The following is an 18,473-nucleotide window of genomic DNA, read 5'->3' as shown; positions in this document are numbered from 1 at the left end:
ACCATGGCATCAACATGCGGTGCCAAATGCAAAGCCGTGGACATTGCGACAAAGGTTACAATCGTTACTGACCTGGCGAGAGGCGAGAAGAACTCGGATTTGGCTAGGAAGTATGGCTTGTCCAGGTCCACGATCTCGACAATCGCAAAGGACAAAGAGAAGTTTTTGCACGCCACCATCAACACCGACCCGACGACACGGAAGCGGATTCGCAAGGCGACCTACGCAGACATCGAAGATGCCCTCTTGAAATGGTTCGTGGACGCCCGGTCTCGGAACATACCGATCAGTGGCCCATTGATGCTATCAAAGGCAAAAGACTTCGCATTCCTTTTGGACTTTCCTGATTTTAGCCCCGGGAATGGATGGCTCCATCGGTTTAAGGTTCGCCATGGGATCGTCTTCAAGGGTGTCGCCGGAGAAGCCGCTTCTGTCAACATGGAGGATGTCAACACGTGGCTCGACGAAAACATTGCTACGATCGTAAGCCACAGTGCGAAGGATGTGTACAATGCCGACAAAACTGCATTATTTTATCAAATGCTTCCTGCAAAAATGCATGCACTGAAGGGGGACAAGTGTAGTGGTGGCAAGAACAGCAAGCTTCGCATAACTGTGCTCTTGTGTACAAACATGGACGGCAGCGACCGGCACCTGCCGTTCGTAATCGGGAAGTACCAGAAGCTGCGATTCTTCGGCCACTACGATCCAGTGCGCTATCACCACAACAAAAAAGCTTGGATGACCCGCGACTTGTTTGCCGAGTGGCTTGCAGAGTTCGACCGCGACATGGCACGACAAAAGAGGAAGGTCTTGCTTGTGCTGGACAACTGTGCTGCGCACCACGTGAAGCCTTCTCTGGCAGCGGTCACAGTGTTGTTTTTGCCGCCGAACGCCACGTCGAAGATTCAGCCGCTGGACTTAGGTATCATCCATGCGTTTAAAGTGTGCTATAGGCGGCGTTTGGTGCAGCGGCTCCTGATTGCCATCGATCGTCCAACTGTTGACATCCCGCTCCGCATATCCTTGTTTGGTGCCGTGGAAATGATCAAGGCGTCTTGGATGGAGATCAGCAGCCAGTGCATTCTCCATTGCTTTCGCAAGGCGGGATTCATGGATGCTGTCAACGAAGACTCTGCGGTTGTGGGTGCTTGTCAACAAGATGGGCTCCACGAAGAGTTGTGGAAGCGCGTCGTAGATGCAGTTCTGGCTGATCCCAGCATTGGTTGGGAAGACTTTGTTGGCGCAGACGACGGCGCTGACATCGCAGAGTCGTTCACCGATGAAGGCATCGTGAGTGAGGTCAGGGCAGAATGTGACCCACAGGATTCTGACGAGAATGACGAAAACGCGGAGTCTCCCCCGGCGACAGTAAGTTCGTCGGCAGCGATTGAGTACATTGCTTCCCTGAAGCGGCTTGTGTGCAGCAAAGCTCTGGGCGACGATCATTTGGCCGCATTGAATAAGCTCGAGAGCGCCGTGATAAGCTCGGCTTTCGACGTGCAGGCCCGTATCACTGACTTTTTCTCAAAATAAACTCGCATAGTTGTGAATTCTGACGTTTCCTTGCTTCACTATGGATGGTTCGCTTAGTACGAATGGTCACTTAACAAATAACGTTATAAGTTCGTTATAAGTGGGCTCGACTGTATTTGGTCATCTGCATTCTTGCTTTCATGAGCAAAGAGCAACACTCTGCCAACATCACCTGGTCAGCAGCAAAGATAAAGAGCACTGTTGCTTTCTTGAAACATGAGGCTTTCTTAGTCCTTTGCCTCCCACTGAAATAATCCTTGTGCATCTTAGTGGCTAATACGTTGTGCATATTGCGAATGCTTTTGGGTATTTAGTCTCATGCCCACAGAGTTCTCGGTAATTAATTAAAGAATAAATTTTACAATAATCAGGCACATTCATCGGTTAACGCACATTCATCGGTTATTTCTCGGGCTTTGCGAATATTTGACATTTCGAATACGAATCAAATATCTCCTGTAAGTCGTGCCTCGTTAATATGGACAACTCGAATTGTGGACGATTTTTGTAATGACCAAACTTTTTCAACGCATTTTTTTCTCATTAATGTGGAAACTCGCCTTTCGGACAATGGATGGTCCAGCAAGGTACAAACCATAAGTGGTTTATGTATTTTCGCCATGTTATTATACATATACAGTATCCGTATGGAGGGCAAACTTCTCCCCACATTCTACGGGGTTACTTTCGAAAGTAGGACATTCCGTTGCACAAAGGGAGCCATGCCCTTTCCTTCACGGCCGTCCACAAGAACTATAAGAGGAAAGGGGGTTATTTGTGGTCATGAAGGGCCTGGAAAATCCTGTATGACGTCATGACTGTGCCGAACACGTCCGCGGGTGATACAGTTGTCAAGGAAAGTTATCAGGTACTGGTGTCGACAACCAGAGCAACGCCGAGCCAACGGTCACATCTGCTATGGACCAAGCTGGACTACAAACGGCTCTTCAGTTCTTTGAGGACAATGGTGATGAGCAGCAGGCTGTACGTGTTGCCGACGTTTTGCGAAGCTTTAATCAACGTACAGCAAAGTATACCTGCAGCCAGGCACTAGTTCGGGAATTTTTTTTTCAATAACCCTTCATCATTGCTTTCGTTATTTCCGCATTCGATAATATGGACGATTTTGGTTGGGGACGAAAGTGCTCATATTAACGAGGCACAACTGTATTCGTATTCAATTCGATTGGACGATTTTATATTTGTGGCTTCCGAATAAATCGAATATCTCCGTATGTTCAAGATTTTCCTAATTTATTTATTTATTAATACCCTCAGGGCAAAGCACTACAGAGGGGAGTGGTTTTACAAATGATCCATAATGATTCTATGGAATGTTTCCGAGTTGGTACAAAATAGTGAAGATGGAAGGTGATTCCAGTCAATGCTCGTTCTCGGTACAAACGAGTTTGAAAAAGTGCTAGTCCTGCAGTGAGGTATTAATGGCTGTAAAGATAATGAGACTTTCATAGCTGAGACGCTGGCCGTGCGGTGGTAGTTCGAGAAGATGAAACGGGTCGCGCGGTTCTGCACTGCTTCCAGTTTATGAATTAATGATGATTGGACTGGGTCCCAGACGGCTGATGCGTATTCAAGTTTCGGTCGCACAAGCGTCTTATATAGTGTTAACTTTAGGTTCACCGGGACCAAGTAGAAATTTCTCCTTATATACCCAAGAGCACGGTTAGCATTGTTGCAGATGTATTCAACATGGGTGTCCCATGAGAGGTCAGGTGATAGTAGTACGCCAAGGTATTTATAACTGGTAACAGACTGAAGATAGATGTTATTTATAGAATAGCGATTGTTAGGTTGTACTTTCCGAGAGATGGACATGTGCTTACACTTCGTAGGGTTGAGCGCCATACCCCATTGGTGACACCAAAGAGAAATTTGCGAAAGGTCAGACTGAAGGTTAGCTACGTCAGAAGGACATTTGACTTCACGGTAGATTACACAATCGTCAGCAAATAATCAGACGTGAGGAAACACAGTTTGTGAGGTCGTTCATATATATTAAGAAAAGAAGTGGGCCGAGGACTGAGCCTTGGGGTACGCCCAATGTTACAGGACGAAGACCAGAGTCCAAACCATTAGCAGTTACGTATTGTGTGCGATTAGTCAGGAAGGATTCAATCCATGTCAATACCTGTTGGTCAATATTAAGACTGCGTAACTTAAGAAGAAGGCGTGAATGAGGGACCTTATCAAAGGCTTTAGAGAAATCTAAAAAAAATGCAGTCCGCCTGAGACCCACGGTCCAAAAAACTGTGGAGATCGTGTGAGGAGATCATCAATGAATGAGCTTTGTGCACTAAACCCATGCAACATTTTCCAGACAGGAATGCGCTGTAGCGAAGCGATCCGTGCTCGTGACATCAGCGTCACGCAAAATCATGAAGCACGTCTGCAAACGATTTCTCTGTGGATTCTCGCCAGTTTGGCAGGATGCGTTTTGTTCCGATCCGATCTTGGTAACGAGCCTACTCTAGCGAGGCAGAAGCAATCGATGGCTGAAATTTTATGCGAGAGATCCATAAAGAACGCATCGACGCATGAGTGAAACTTCTACGATACATAATTACGCAACAGCGGTGCATGCGGGTTGCATATGCATGCGCAATTACTATCGGGAGTTGGTTTTGTTTCGCCGTCCTTGTACGTGGGTTTGTGTTGTGCTCGCTTAAGTCGCCTCTGCTCATTTGATTGGAATATTCGAGCTGCACCTGAACAAGGGATCAGTGTCTGGATAGTCCAATGACATGCACACCGAGGGCTATGTGTGTTTTGCGCAGCTTGTAGCACTTTTAGAGTTTTCTGAAGTGCCTGCCGCCAAACCACACCTTCTCTTCAGAACAGCTCTGTGGATGCAAAATGACACTCCCGTGCCTGAATGAGCAAGGGCCTACAAGGGTAATGAAAACGTTGATACTATATGTAAGAATACCCTAAAACGGCTATCTGTGGTCACCCAGAACCAAATGCAAGCGTCAAATGCGCTTCCTTAGCCAGCGCGGCAGTCGTCCGCTAGTGGAACTAATGTGCATTGCTAGCAATGGTGAGAGGAAACAGCCAAAAAGTATACCGGAAAAATGTCGAGGTGCGTGAAGGCACTCGTAGATAAACAATGGGCGCATGGAGATAACATGACCGTCGCTGCCGAAACTTTCCGTCAGAAATTGGTCCCTGGAGGACTTTGTCTAACTGACCGCCACTTATTAATAACGGATTACGATGCACCTTGCGTGATTACATTCAGGTATGTAGGATTCAAGATGAAAATTGAGCGGCGCCCCTAAACCAGACATGGACCCCGAAAACTGTACCGTTTACAGTCGGGAGAATGGCGCATTTCCACTTTTAACATTTAGTCACATCTGGAGGGAATAAAAACTGGACACATTCCCTTCTCCGGACGACACCCGGTGACGCAGCACGCCCTGGCCATGCAGCTAATCCTTTACAATAATGCAGAAGCACAACATTGCAGCATACAGTCAGGAGCACGTGACAAGCACAGGCCACATGCATCACAATGGACGCGCGAGGCGATTTTCCCACACACTCGCGCTGCTGCCAGCACACGGCTGCTCTGGACCCTCTCTTTCACACGGTCTTCCCATTAAAATATAGACTATTTGTCTGAACTTGGCCTGTGGCTTCCTCGAGGATACCTGCCATGATTAAAAAAGGATTAGGCAAAACGTGAACCCTAGGCCATAGAGTGGCTGAGGAGCTTCCTGGACCAGTAGTTATCAATGGACCGTGATTGCACCAAGCCGGTCTTCCAGAGGGGAAGGTCACCTGCTTCTGACATCACATCTAGTTTTACTGTCACACTGGCAACGGTTGGGTCGCAGCAGTTCCTTTTTTTTGGTTGTGGTCTTTAGTTAATATCCCCGTTATTCTTAGCAATGTTTGGTTCATACTCCGCATGGTGAATCTATTAATGGCAGGGAATGCATTGCAAATACTTACAGTGGTGTTGAGGATCTCTTCATGGTCGTTTTAAACAACTTTAAGCTTCAACAATTGTTTTATCACCCTTATTACCTGAATGTTTAAGATGCACATTTCTTGGAAACCTTTGCTTCCATTTTGGAAACATAGCTTTCAGTGAGACACACTATTGCATTACAAAAGTCTTTTAAATGTAGCCCTGTGTGTGATGACTGATGCATCTGATAATGATTTTAATGTGTTTTTCTTGAGTATTTTATTTCTTGTTCTTCAGGCCAATATATCTCAGTCAAGCAAGATAGATTCTTCCACAAGATGTAAGTACTTTTCTGCCATTCGATCCAGAAGGCTGCAATTTCTTCAATTCTTTCTCATTTACTGGCTATGTCACATTGTCGTTCATTTTGTGTTACAGTACGTATCCCAGCCTCAGACGGATCACCTGGGTACATGCCTAGTCCAGCTTGTGGAAATGATGATTCTCGTTCAAGTACAGATAATGATCCCCAGGTAAATTACCATTTGTTTTCTTCTGCACAAAAAATGCAGCTAAAGTCAATCTCGGTTATAATTAAAACAAACTTTCGATTATATCAAACCAGTCGAGAACGACCGTCAGGGTTTGTATTAGTTCTGAGGAAATGCCCCAGCAGGTATGACAAGTGAGTCAACATGAACACCTTTGTTACTGCGAATGCAAGCCCCCATTAACTCTGGCTGTCCTCACTGTATTTCTCCCCTTGGGCAGCATGAACGCACGACGTCTCCGAACATGTCGCACAACGAACACGTGATCTCTCTAGCTCTGAGTTGTGACGAATCACGTAGTTGTGCAATCTTCAGTTGTCCAATGTGGCGTGCTCAGTGTTCGGCTGACATTGTGGAAGGTGATTCACGCTTCCTGCACATTTAGAAGCAAGCGAAAAGGAATAGATTTGGATACGAATGGGGCGATTATTGAGGAGCCTTCTAAGGATATGAAGAGCGTTGACCTTATAAAGAAGTTTGGATTGTCAAAGTCTGCCAATTCAATGATCACCAGCTCCCGTGGCATAGTGGTTAGGATGATTGCTTTCCACGCCGAGACTGGGAGGTGACACGGGTACGAATCCTGTCACCGGCTGTGCTGTCTGAGGTTTTCCCTGGGTTTTCCGAAAACGTTCCAGACGAATGTCGGCACAGTTCCCCCTGAAGTTGGCTCAGGACGCACACTAACCCCTCTGTCCTCCACTCCTTCCTGCCGTCCTCTCTCCATCTGTCCACGTCTGTACACTGCTCATAGCCACAGTTGCTTCGCGGTGCTAACACAGAAGTTAAAAAAAAATTCAATGATCACTGAAGAGAAAGAGAAGATCAATGCAGCAGCAAGACTGATCTAAAACGAGCAGAAAGCATCTACGAGGTGCTGCAAACAAAGACATTGAGGATGCTGAAGTGTTCTGGGTATTCATGCAAAGAATATCCTGATAAATAGACTGTTACTTAAAGCCCAAGCTGAAGAATACACGTTTCGAGATAACCGGACTTCAGTTCGGGAAACGAGTCCTTTAACAATGTCTTTCACATGGTGATAGGTGACAAGCGACAATACAGAGTGACAGCAATACAAAAACAATAGGAGAGGAAACCGCAAGAACAAAGAAAGGAAACTGCAATTTAAGCTTTCCCTATTCGCTCCTGAAGAGGTGCTACATGGTCACGCAGCCTCGCATTTATCCCCGCAAGAGATTTTCCACAATAGCTTGGCACCTATCCGCACAGCCATGTCGCACCCCTTGAGAAGGAAAGAAGGAATGCATCAATTTGTGGTTTCTTTCGTGCGTAAAGCACAGATGAATCCTGTTCCTTTTGTATTGTTGTCAAGGCAGCGACTCCTTTCATATGGTGAGGAGGCATTTTTGCACTTTAGTGCCCCTCTAAGACCTAAAGGACAGTGGAACAAAGTCATACATTTAATATGTGGGGAAACACATCAGTGCTGTACTGTGGAAAAGTGCACTTTTACACGTGTTGCTTATATTTAGGATCTGACTTTTTTGGGTTAAGTGTATTACCCGGATTCATCGGGGGGAGGGAGGGGGGGTACAATTGGGTGTTATCCAGAAATCTGAAATTCGGGGTGAAATTTGGCTCTGTTGAAACAATCCGGTGTTATCGGGTTACTTTTTTCCTTTCTGTGCAGCAGGCGGCCCGTAGCTAGAGGTGCACATATTGGTCAAACATGCACTCCTTGCAATTTATAGTGACAAACACACATGATGTAATATTAAATGTGCTTCACATAGCTTTAGTTGCACTCAAATGAGATTGTCATCATATGTGTTCACGGATTGCTACTAAATCATGTACGTGATACAACGTACAGTCGACCCCCGTTTATCCGGACGGTGCCGTTCCCGGCGAAATCGTCCGAATACCGGGGCATCCGGATAAATGAAATGACCAAAAAGAAACGTCCTACAGAGCAAGATTTACAGAAATCTCGTCAATATCAGCTGTTACATAGTAGTGTAGGCACTCGATTCCTGCAGACTTTAGCTAATTGCATAGAGTTGAGTCACGCTGTTGCGCTGCTCGAAGAATGTCAGTGCGGACACAAAGTGTCAATGTCGGAGCCTTGTTTCTCACTGGCGTCATCGGCACCGTCTTGCTACGCATCATCGGAGGCAACAGCAGCAATCACACCGTCATCAGTCGTAGCTGCACACGCGTCATCATCCTTATCAACGTCAACGTAGTCAGAAACCGCAGCATCATCTACGGCAGTCGCAGTGAGCCTCTGCATCAGGGATCGCAGGTCAGCTAGGGGAATGTCTTCATTGGCCAACGGGCCGTAAGCAGCAGGCCCTCGGGTTGGAGTATTTCCCTCTAGAACCGGACAGTTGCTTGAGATATTTCCAAATGACTCAACTGGTCAATGTGACCCAACGCACACAAATAGAAAAGGGGGTCATCGTGCACGGTTGTCTCCCCTACGGAGGAATGTAGGTCCCTGACGTGTGACGGGAATATCCTCAACACAGCGAAAAGGGTGACGGAGCGGGGTCAGCGTCTCCTCCTACTCACGGTAGTCCGGATAACTGAAGCTGGATTACAAGAATTTTCAACTTTTGTTCCTTGGAATTATTGTCAGAGTCCGGAAGCTGAAGTCCTGATAAACGAGAACAAAATACATGGAGGAAAATCCGTTCCCGTGCCTTTTGTCCGGATACCGCGGGATCCGGATAAATGAAGTCCGGATAAACGGGGGTCGACTGTAATACGTTATTAGAAGTTGGAGAAATCGGGTTTAACCCGAAAAAATCAGACCCTATTTATATTGGTGGAATGTCGCAGTAAGGACTGCGGGCATTTTCTTAAAAAAATTGCTGCACGTTTATGACTTCTTTCTGTCATTTTTGCACAATTTGTACATATAACATATTGAGTCTTCATCACCCACAAGATGCTTATGGCTGGTTATCATATTAGTCGGACAGCGAGACCAGTCAGTGCAGTAAATTGCCTGGCATAATTCGTTACTGCGTGTGAAATGTCTCCTTGCTTTTATTGTTCCAGCAGCCTTTCAGGGTAGCTCAACAGTCCCCTTCTGACTTCATGGGCATTGAACGCAGGCCATCTCCTGCACACCACTCTCTAGGGAAGCCACCCTTAGCCCGCTATTCAGGGAAGAGACGATATAGCGTCGGCAAACCCAGGGTAAGAAAGACAGAAAATGCTTTCTGAACAAAGTGTGCTCCTTGTGAGTTGCTCGATGGTCGTGGAACGTCATTGAAGTTCAGCTCAAAACAAGGCTGAGAACAGTTGTGAATTGGTTCCGAGCCCTAGGGCTGAAAGCATTTCATAACAAGACGTCCGTGTATGGTTACACGGTACGGTACTGTGTCAGTAAGGGATTCAGATTGCGAGGGAGGGGGAGACATAAAAGTCCGATGAAGTCATGTAACTGAGCAGTTTTTCGGGTGTAAAAGAAAAATTGTGAAAAGAGCGACATACAAGGTGGCAAAAGGGTTGGAAGTTGTGGAAAACTGGACAGCGGGTAGGAGTGACTATGTTTAATGACTGAATAACAGAAGAATGGTGTCCCGAGGTTATGGTGGCTTTTGCACATATGTAACCAGTGCCATTTTTGGGGGGTTCTGCGATCTCCCTGCCCCCAAACATTAGGTTCACCATTAGGTTCACCATTAGTTTCCCCCTCCCCAGCTACACGTCTCGACAAGGGAAGCCTTACACACACACACACACACGCACGTGCGCAAGCGAGGGTCTGTATATGACCCTACATGTAATTACAGTAAAACCCGCGGATAGCGATATCGCATATAACAATATCCCTTGTGCAACAATGGTTTATGATTTTACCGTCAAAATATACATTGTTTCTATGGGGAAACGACCCGCGTACAGCGATGGAGACCGCGGTTCGAGTACTCGTATAACGCTGTTGGACGCTGTCCCATGCGCGTAAGCTCGCGGCGAAAATCGCCGCGTAAAGATACAGTACAATCTCGATGATAGCATCTCACGCGGTAGCGAAAAAAATTCGTATCATCCGAAATTCGTATCAAAAGAATTAAACCAAAATAAAAATTGAGACAAGAAAATAGACAGCGACTGTTCATTTTTCAATACTGTCGGTGAAAGAGGTCGGTGGTAACGGTTTTGTGTCTCCGTATTTGGCCAATGCTGCTCAAATTCGCGAAATGATTCAAAAGGCCCAGCACGTGCTTTCCACCTACGAGTCGCGCGACAGTGTTCTAAAGCGAGCTGCTCCTATAGCACGCAGGCTTTAGGTGAAGCCGACTTGCGGAATGGTGACGTGTAGTGTTGCCAGAAGTTGTCCGTTCCCTCCACGAGTTCTGGTCGCAGTTTTCCCAAGCCAGTGCGATGTCACACAGCTTCGCGTTTTTTTTAGCATACGTTTCTTTTTCTTTTGCTACACGGGGGGTGGCGCGCGACTTTTCGGGGACGCGCTATTTAGGTCAACCCTCGTTTAACGATGTACCCTGTATAACGATGGAATTGGCGATTACCGTCAATATCGTTATACGCGGGTTTCACTGTATATACACCAGCCTCAAGACGCGTTCAACCGTTCAACTTTGCATCCGCGGATTGAATAGAGTTGCAGATGACGAATGAGGTTGTGGTCTCCAATAATTATTCAGCGTCCCATTCAAAATGAGGCTGTAAATAATGGTAACAGGGACAAGAATAACCGACTAGCAGGGTAACTGACCCAGGATAACATACAGACAGGGATGGCCCCCATACAATTTCATCTGAAGTGTCATCTCTTGCTCAATAGCCAGCGTTCTAAACGTTGAACTAAGCATGCTTTGTAACTGCCTCTTCTTTCTCAAATGGTCATTCGAAAGACAATTAAAATTTGTCACAATTAACCTGCAAACATTGTAGCCAGGTATTCAAGTTCATTATCAATTTCTCACACTCCATCAAAAGTGCCTTTTTGCTCTTCCTCAACTTGCACCAGTCCGCTGGCAAGTGTAGCACATTTCAAGCTTTATTCATCACTTCAGACCAGCGTGCACACGACAACATTTGAGCATCCCATCGTCAACAGCTCCTGCATAAGTGCCGCAAGATGCATAACGTGCATGTCTGCACACGTGGTATGCAGCCCACACTGAGATAATGCACGGGGGTAAAAACTTATAGTTGGTAATGCATCATATTCGAGAGTCTCGCTCCCATGGCCCAGTTTGCATGGAGCGTTGAGGAGAATGAACAGGCAGGGGAGAAAGCAAACTGAGTAAAGAGGCAACCATAGCGGGGCGATGAGTGGACGCACACAGTTTAACCGTGCGTGTGCCAACGTTTGCCCGACATTTATGTCTCAAACTTAAGCTATCACTGCTGTCTCATCACCAAGTTCTAAGAGCGAACTTCGTTTAACCAAGTGATATTCCATATCAGAAAAAAAATTTCAGTCAAATCAGCTGTTGTGCCTCATCTAAACATGGTCCCAGTTCACAATAAATTGCCATCTTTCTCATTGAGCATCCATGGAACAATAAAAAACAAACTGCTTCCCCATTTTGTTTGTTGTCTGCGCAGCCACCCTGAATTTTTTGTTTCTTTTTCTTTTTTTTTATCCTGTAGTAAAATGCATGAGACTAAAACAGAGTTTAGAGCAAACATACTGACAAGTGTTTTCCACCATATAAAATGAAACAGAATTCAGACTTAGTGTTCAGTTTATTTGGACAATGTACATTTCAAGGTATGCGCTTCGATTGCATTGATGCATGGCCCTGGCACACCCTCCCTCCTCCTTTTCTTTTCTTCTCTTCTGTCTGCAGATGCTCCTGTCGTTAATAGTGAGCTGTTGTTACATGTAATGTCTTGTTAAGTGCTTTTACTTCGCCCTTAGAACATATGGAGTGGGTTTATGTAGTTACGATTGTATGCACACCTGCTATATCGTCAATACAGTTGCTTGATGTTTGTCTTTGCCACAGCAACAGTTTTATGGTGGTTGGATTGTAAGTATTGACAAAATGCTTGTTGTTAGTGGTAGGAGTTTCTTGTTCGTGTTTCGCGCTTCTTTTCTTTCTTTTTTTTTCCTAGTTAGAGATGCACTCGGATGCCAGTGTATTTTCTTCAGGTAGAATAGAAGCAGGCATCTGTTACTTCCGTTTTGCATTATCACGTGAAAGAACTAAGTCAGACATTGTATTTTGCTAACGCTGTAGCTGCAGCTAATTTTTACCCCATCTATTATTTTATCCTGTAGTTTATAAGCAGAAAGAGAGCCTCACATGTTGAAGTTTTGTTAGGTAAAATAGGACGACCATAACAATAGACACGTAAAATTTTTCCTGCATCAAGCTAGTTGATTTCTGTTGGATTTGCTGTATGAGCTGCATACCTGATATATTCTTATGTGCATTGAACTTGAATGTTATGTATCGTTTGATGAAGAAAGATGATGATACCGTTCTGCTTGAGCACTTGTTTGTACCTCCTCGTAGAACTCAAGTATGGAGGTGTTACCTATACTCATAAATTCAGTATTACATTGAGTGTAATGAAAATTTCCTAGGCTCAGAGCTAACATGCTGTGAATGGGCATGACACCTGTTTGATGAGCTGCTCGTGCCAATAGTGTATTCAGGAGCCTTTCTTGGTTGACAATATGTAATATGGTGTTGTCCTTTCTTTTTCTCTCTCTCTCTAGACGGCTAGTGGGAGGTTTGCAGCCAAACGGAGAGACAAAGCTGTGGAACTTCGTCGGAAGAGGGGGCCCAAGCAGAAGCACAAGTCCTTCTTTCTCGGTTGCAATGTGCCACATGTAAGGCCACCTCAACCTGTTGCAGCACCTTCTTCACTCACTCACTCCTTGCTAGAGATCCATAAAAAGTGCTTGTTGCAAGAGATATATAACATGATTTTGATCTTGTCTGATCCCTCAGGCCGGTGTACCCGTCATACCTGAAAGCAAGGAAGCCAAACAAGACGAAGAACCAGCCATGGACAATAAAATGGTCCTATTTTCAGCCAATGATGATTTTGTTCTAAGTCAGGTATGCATAGCTGGTTTAGCCCTGGAATGCTGTTCTCATGTAGCATTAACAGGGATGACGGAAGCGACGTTACCATCGTGTAATTGGCTCGAATAAGCAGGGTTTTGCAACACATGGTGGCGTTCCACTAGAAATAATCGGTGCAATGAAATCCATCTGTCCTCCACGTTCATTATCTTGTGCACGAAGAACATTCAGCGATGGTGTTATCTAATTTTGCATCACAGTATGATGGGACACAGGAAAATTTTGTTTCAAACTGTCAACAATAGTGTATGCGGTAACACATATTTTTTCTGGATAGCATTATGGTGAAATGCAAACTTTTCTCAAAAGCTATCAGAGTCTGGTATCAGTGTCTCTAGACAGGTCTAGGTAAATGGTGTCTGTGTAGACCTGAGGTTCTCGAACTGGGTTCTGCAAGGTCCAGGTGTTTCGCAATGTCTTGTGGGGGGATTAGTCGGCCTGTCATCCAGCGCTACGAAGCGCACATAACAGGCTCATGCTTCATGGGAACAGCCTACAATGTGTTGCGTGCGTGCATGTTGTGTTGTCGGTTTTAGCAAATAGTTGTACGAATGTGTGCAGAAGCATCTGTTTTGTTCATCGTTCCAAAGTAATTTTGACATATTGTCTTCTGTGGACAGGTCCCGGGGGTTTCCTTTCTATGCTGACAGATGTAATAGGGGTTCCACGAACTCCCGAAGTGAGAACCCCTGGTGTAGACTGATACCCAGTTTAACTACAAAGCAACATTATCATTCAGCAATTCTTTTAGGATCCCTCAAAGCTGTCTGGACCTTTCTGGATGCCATAGGACTTCGATCCTTATTGTGAAGGGGCTCATTATTTCATTCCCCGCATCACCACAAGCAATGGGGTAGACAATCTCCCCTGGCGATGAAACTCCCCATACATCATCTCACAATAAAGTTGTTGTTGTTCTTTTAGGATTCTTTATCCTTCTGTCGCACACGCTAAGGCGATTTTCATTGAATAATCCTAACTGTTTTTTTTTTCTAATACGTATCCCCTTGTGACACTTACATCTGCCATTGCTGTAAGAGGCACCCCCCTCTAACATGTTAGTAAGACACTTTGTAACACACTTGACCAGTAGTGTACATACCTCACTACTGTTAGTAACCTCCATCAGTGGCAGCTCATTTGGGTGCTCTAACACTACTCATTGATATTGTAGAAAGGCTGTTTGTTGAGAATAAGTGAAACAAGAGCAGGACACGGACGCCTGCTTTCACAGTAGTGAGCCTCTGTTACAGCAATTCGATTGAAACATAACATTTCCTGCACCAAACAATTCCTGCTTGGGTCCCTTCCTTGAGAAAAGCAGAGCAGAACCCCATTGCAGTGTGGTGTACAAGAACGGATTTGCTAGAATATCGAGGATTGGGGGGGGGGGGGGGGGGGGTCAAATTTGTTTGTATTGGATTTTAGAATGAAGGAGTTGTGGCAGCAGTGCCCAGTTTACCTGTCTTTTCTCGTGCCCCTCAGGACTTGTGTGCCATGTGTGGAAGCTTCGGCCGTGCTGAGGAAGGCCGCCTCATTTCGTGTGCACAGTGTGGCCAGTGTTACCACCCTTACTGCGTTAATGTTAAGGTATGTTGTCACTTTGTGCCCTTTATGTCCCCCAAACATCTTTCTCGCAATTCGGGGGGTTCACGAGCATCTTCCCTCGTGAGTAATGCAGTCCTCTGCTTTGATTCAGAGATGCTACATGTTATGCATGCAGGTGACCAAAATAATCCTCAAGAAGGGGTGGCGGTGCCTCGATTGTACAGTGTGCGAGGGATGCGGAAAGCCCCACGATGAAAGCAGGCTGCTTCTGTGCGACGAGTGTGACATAAGCTATCACACGTATTGCCTCAATCCTCCGTTGGACACCGTACCTAAGGGGAACTGGAAGTGCCAGTGGTGCGTTTACCTGCCAAGTGTCTCTGATTTTCTGCTTTGGTTGTAGTGTTTTCTCAAAAAGATGCGGACTGCATCTTGGTATTTAATAGAAGACAATGGTGTTACGACCAGTGGGATTAGATCGTGTATGGACCTTTTTCTCATATGCATCGTATGCATCGTAGCGTCTCTCCAGCGAACCACGCTCGGCGTGCTCCAATCCCAATCCACGTGTTTAGCACAAAGGACCAAAACCGGTCCGGAGTGGGGCTGACGAGATCGCACCGTTCGTTTGATCTCCCCACTATTCCCCACTCCTCTTGTCTCTATACTGCTCCCATCCGGCGCCTCAAGATCATGTGCATGTGCATAGGCTGTTGGGAAAAAGGTCTATTGTGAATCATGTGAATCATATGCATGTGTATCATATGGATCACAGGTGACTGTGTGTTATGGCCAAACCCACGTGCACATATTTGTAAAAAGGGGACATATGGTATACAAAAAAGGTGTTACTTAATGTGTACGTAATTGTTCAATTATGTGTTTAAAACATGGGTTTGTTGGCATAGGTTAATCAAGGTTGTTGCCACTAGAATTTGGCACTTGTGACTCTCACTCACTCAACTCTTGCTCTGCTCTTGCTCTGCTCTCTGTTTGCCCACTCATGCTCAGTTCATTTGCAATAATTGAGCATGAGTGAGCCCTGCGGAGGTGTGGTTGTCACTTATATATATATTTTTTTTCTTTTTCTTTTGCTATACTGATAGCTCCAGCTACACCGTTACGTGGTTCGTGCCATGCAACAGGCAATAAACAACTTGATACTTGTTTGTTCTACGTAAAGGTTGCCTGCTCACTAGCTCCTTCATCATATTGGGGGTTATGATCTAGCCAGATGCATAACATTCACAATTCATTGACAAAACATTCTTTATTGTAACACACCAGTCAAAAAACTTAGGATGGAGAATACGTAAAACAAAAAAGAAGAAGAATGTTTAATGGTCTGCTTTATGGTAAACATCAATAAAGTTCTCAGCTCTGTTGTGTCACATTTGCCTAGCCCCTCTACCACCTAGCTGCAATGTGTAGGTATGTCCCGTGGCATCAGCACAATTTTGATGGTATGCATTGTATGCACTTTGTTTCCTCGAAGGATAAGCGTTTTCTACAAAATATTCTGCATATAATTGTTCGTATAAATAATTTATCTTCATTTTGTGAAGTAATGCTTTATATCAAGAATGTGCAAATACATATCAGTGGAATACGTCATACGTTCCACAACATGTTCCTGAACTTTCCCACTCGTTTCTTAGGACTCACCATGTCAGCATTAGCGCTAAATGTTGTCAAGTGTTATTAAAGTGACACGCAAATAAACCAATTCCTGTCTCTTGCTGTAGGTGTGTTGTGTGCCTTCAGTGTGGCTCAACTGACCCTGGGTATGGGTCACAGTGGCAGTGCAACTACACCAAGTGTGGGCCCTGTGCCAGTCATGTTGTGTGTCCAGTTTGCACGAACGAGTACATTGAGAATGACCTCGTCATCCAGTGTGTGCAATGCGAGAGGTGAGGTTCATTTCATTCCTTGCATTTATTTTGTCTTATTTCTGAGTTTTCCTTTTGACATTCATTTTTCTATGGTGCACATTACATTACTCTTTTCTTTCTCTACCAGGTGGCTTCATGGCCAGTGTGACCAGATATTCTGCGAGGAGGATGCAGAGAAGTGTGCAGAGTTTGGCTACAACTGCATCTTTTGCAGGCCCAAGGACGAGATCCTTCCCCACCTCACCATTGATTATGGTGGTGAGTACCTACTTGGTTTGTGTAGTACCCTAGGGATTACAGTGCATATAATTGTTATCTTAATCAATGCTTTACTGTCTGCAGCTACCCCTTCCCCTCCACCTTGCGATTCTCCCCCACCACAATCTGCCATCACAGCCAGTAAAGCTACAAAGGAAGTTGCAGGTAATTGTACAGCTAGAAGTACCTTAAAGGAGCACCAAAAGAGACCACCACAACTTCATTTCAAGTGGCTTGTTCATTTCATAGTGGGTGTCATAGCTCCAAATTGCCATTCAGTTACAAAGTTACAATCTAAATCGTACCAACCTCTTTCTTGTCCCGGCTCCACACTGTGACCATTGTCTCACTCCACCGGGGCAGGACTGAGACTGATGGCCTGGAAGTTGCGCTTGAGGATGTGCATGCCCCTCACTAGAGTTATTTCACTTTCAAGAAATAGCGTGACCTACGAAGCAAAGCCGTGTTGGTCATGTACAGATAATCTGTTGCATCTGAACATTTCTCATTAAAGGGGCCGTAAACAGGCCATCAAACATTTCTGAAATAATGATACCCCATGAATGAACGCAGCTCATAATACCCAAATATACATTTCGTTCGGCTCGTGCCAGCTCATTGACCCGTATAACTGCTTTCAAAGATGAGTAACCAGCGAGCCTCTCTCCACAACGCATACGTCACATGGCTACGTAGCGCTTTGCCGTCCAATCGGGCGGCCCAGCTGCGCTCATGGCGTTTCAAATTACCAGCCAATAAACATACTTCGTTATCAACTGTGAGTCGGAGCGCTCAGTTTGTTTGTGTGAAACGACGTTTTGCGCTCCGTGGTTCCGAAATTCAACGTCATGACATCTTCAACATCTCCGGCTGGCGCAAACGTCATCAGCTGGGCTGCTATCACATGACGCGATTCGAACCCGGGTTCCTCCCAGTCACGACGTGACATGGCCAGCACGCTATCCACTGTACCACGCGAGCTGGTGACGCGCTGCCGCGTGGATCAAACCAAAGTACGGCAGCCCAGTTGTCGGAACCATTCGGAGATGACGAAGATGTTCCATCGCGCACCTACCTAAGATTCCGGAACTGTAGTCCCGGATATTCATTCGCGCAGGTGGTGTGCTGCGTGCTACTACTCAGAAAACGTAGTGCGCGTATGATACGTAAATTAAGCGCCTTTCTTTCTCAGTTTGAGGCTGTAACTGTTTAGATTTTGAATAGAAGAGGATTCACGTTCATCTAGTCCAATTTCGCATTTTAAATAAAATCATACGTGGAACACTCAATCGTAATTGGTGAGGAAAGCGCTACGTCAAAATGACGTAAAGTTAGAGTGCGGGGCGGAGCTAAAATTCGAAAGAGTGCAGTGAATATTTCATCCGTATGCAAGCGCCTTTTGTTTTTAAGCGTTAGTAATTGCAAGGAGTTTTCACCGACTAAGTTCCAATAATATAACACAAAGAAATGTGCACCTTTTGTACCTGTTTACGGCCCCTTTAATGTTGCCAATGGCAATTAAATAAGTTGTTTTAAAAAAAATATGGCAGTGCTTGTGATGATGTCTTTACAAGACCCCATACATACTGTGTTCAAAACGCATGCATATGTAACATGCTTGTTAGTGCCAATTCCGCTGCCCAATGGACCTTTTTCACATTCGCAGTGTATCCTAGGGGGCTCTCCAGCGAACCACACTCGG

General features: G+C 45.3%; 1 protein-coding gene across 8 annotated transcripts in view; it reads left to right on the top strand.

The window, feature by feature from the left end:
- LOC135385516 (histone-lysine N-methyltransferase 2C-like) overlaps positions 1-18,473 on the top strand; it is a 148,983-nt gene that overhangs the window by 28,023 nt on the left and 102,487 nt on the right. For 6 of the 8 annotated variants that reach the window (XM_064614867.1, XM_064614871.1, XM_064614868.1 and 3 more), the window contains exons 15-25: positions 5,771-5,813; positions 5,912-6,006; positions 9,055-9,195; positions 11,982-12,005; positions 12,701-12,814; positions 12,936-13,046; positions 14,559-14,663; positions 14,797-14,978; positions 16,367-16,531; positions 16,641-16,771; positions 16,856-16,936. In XM_064614867.1, coding sequence (XP_064470937.1) covers positions 5,771-5,813; positions 5,912-6,006; positions 9,055-9,195; positions 11,982-12,005; positions 12,701-12,814; positions 12,936-13,046; positions 14,559-14,663; positions 14,797-14,978; positions 16,367-16,531; positions 16,641-16,771; positions 16,856-16,936 — 1,192 coding nt within the window. The remainder of the gene's footprint in view (positions 1-5,770; positions 5,814-5,911; positions 6,007-9,054; positions 9,196-11,981; positions 12,006-12,700; positions 12,815-12,935; positions 13,047-14,558; positions 14,664-14,796; positions 14,979-16,366; positions 16,532-16,640; positions 16,772-16,855; positions 16,937-18,473) is intronic. The other 2 variants (XM_064614866.1, XM_064614869.1) reach the window with 2 other exon arrangements.

Source organism: Ornithodoros turicata, chromosome 2 (assembly GCF_037126465.1).
Source record: "Ornithodoros turicata isolate Travis chromosome 2, ASM3712646v1, whole genome shotgun sequence".
Classification (NCBI taxonomy): Eukaryota; Metazoa; Arthropoda; class Arachnida; order Ixodida; family Argasidae; genus Ornithodoros; species Ornithodoros turicata.
This window is presented reverse-complemented; position numbering and strand designations above follow the sequence as displayed.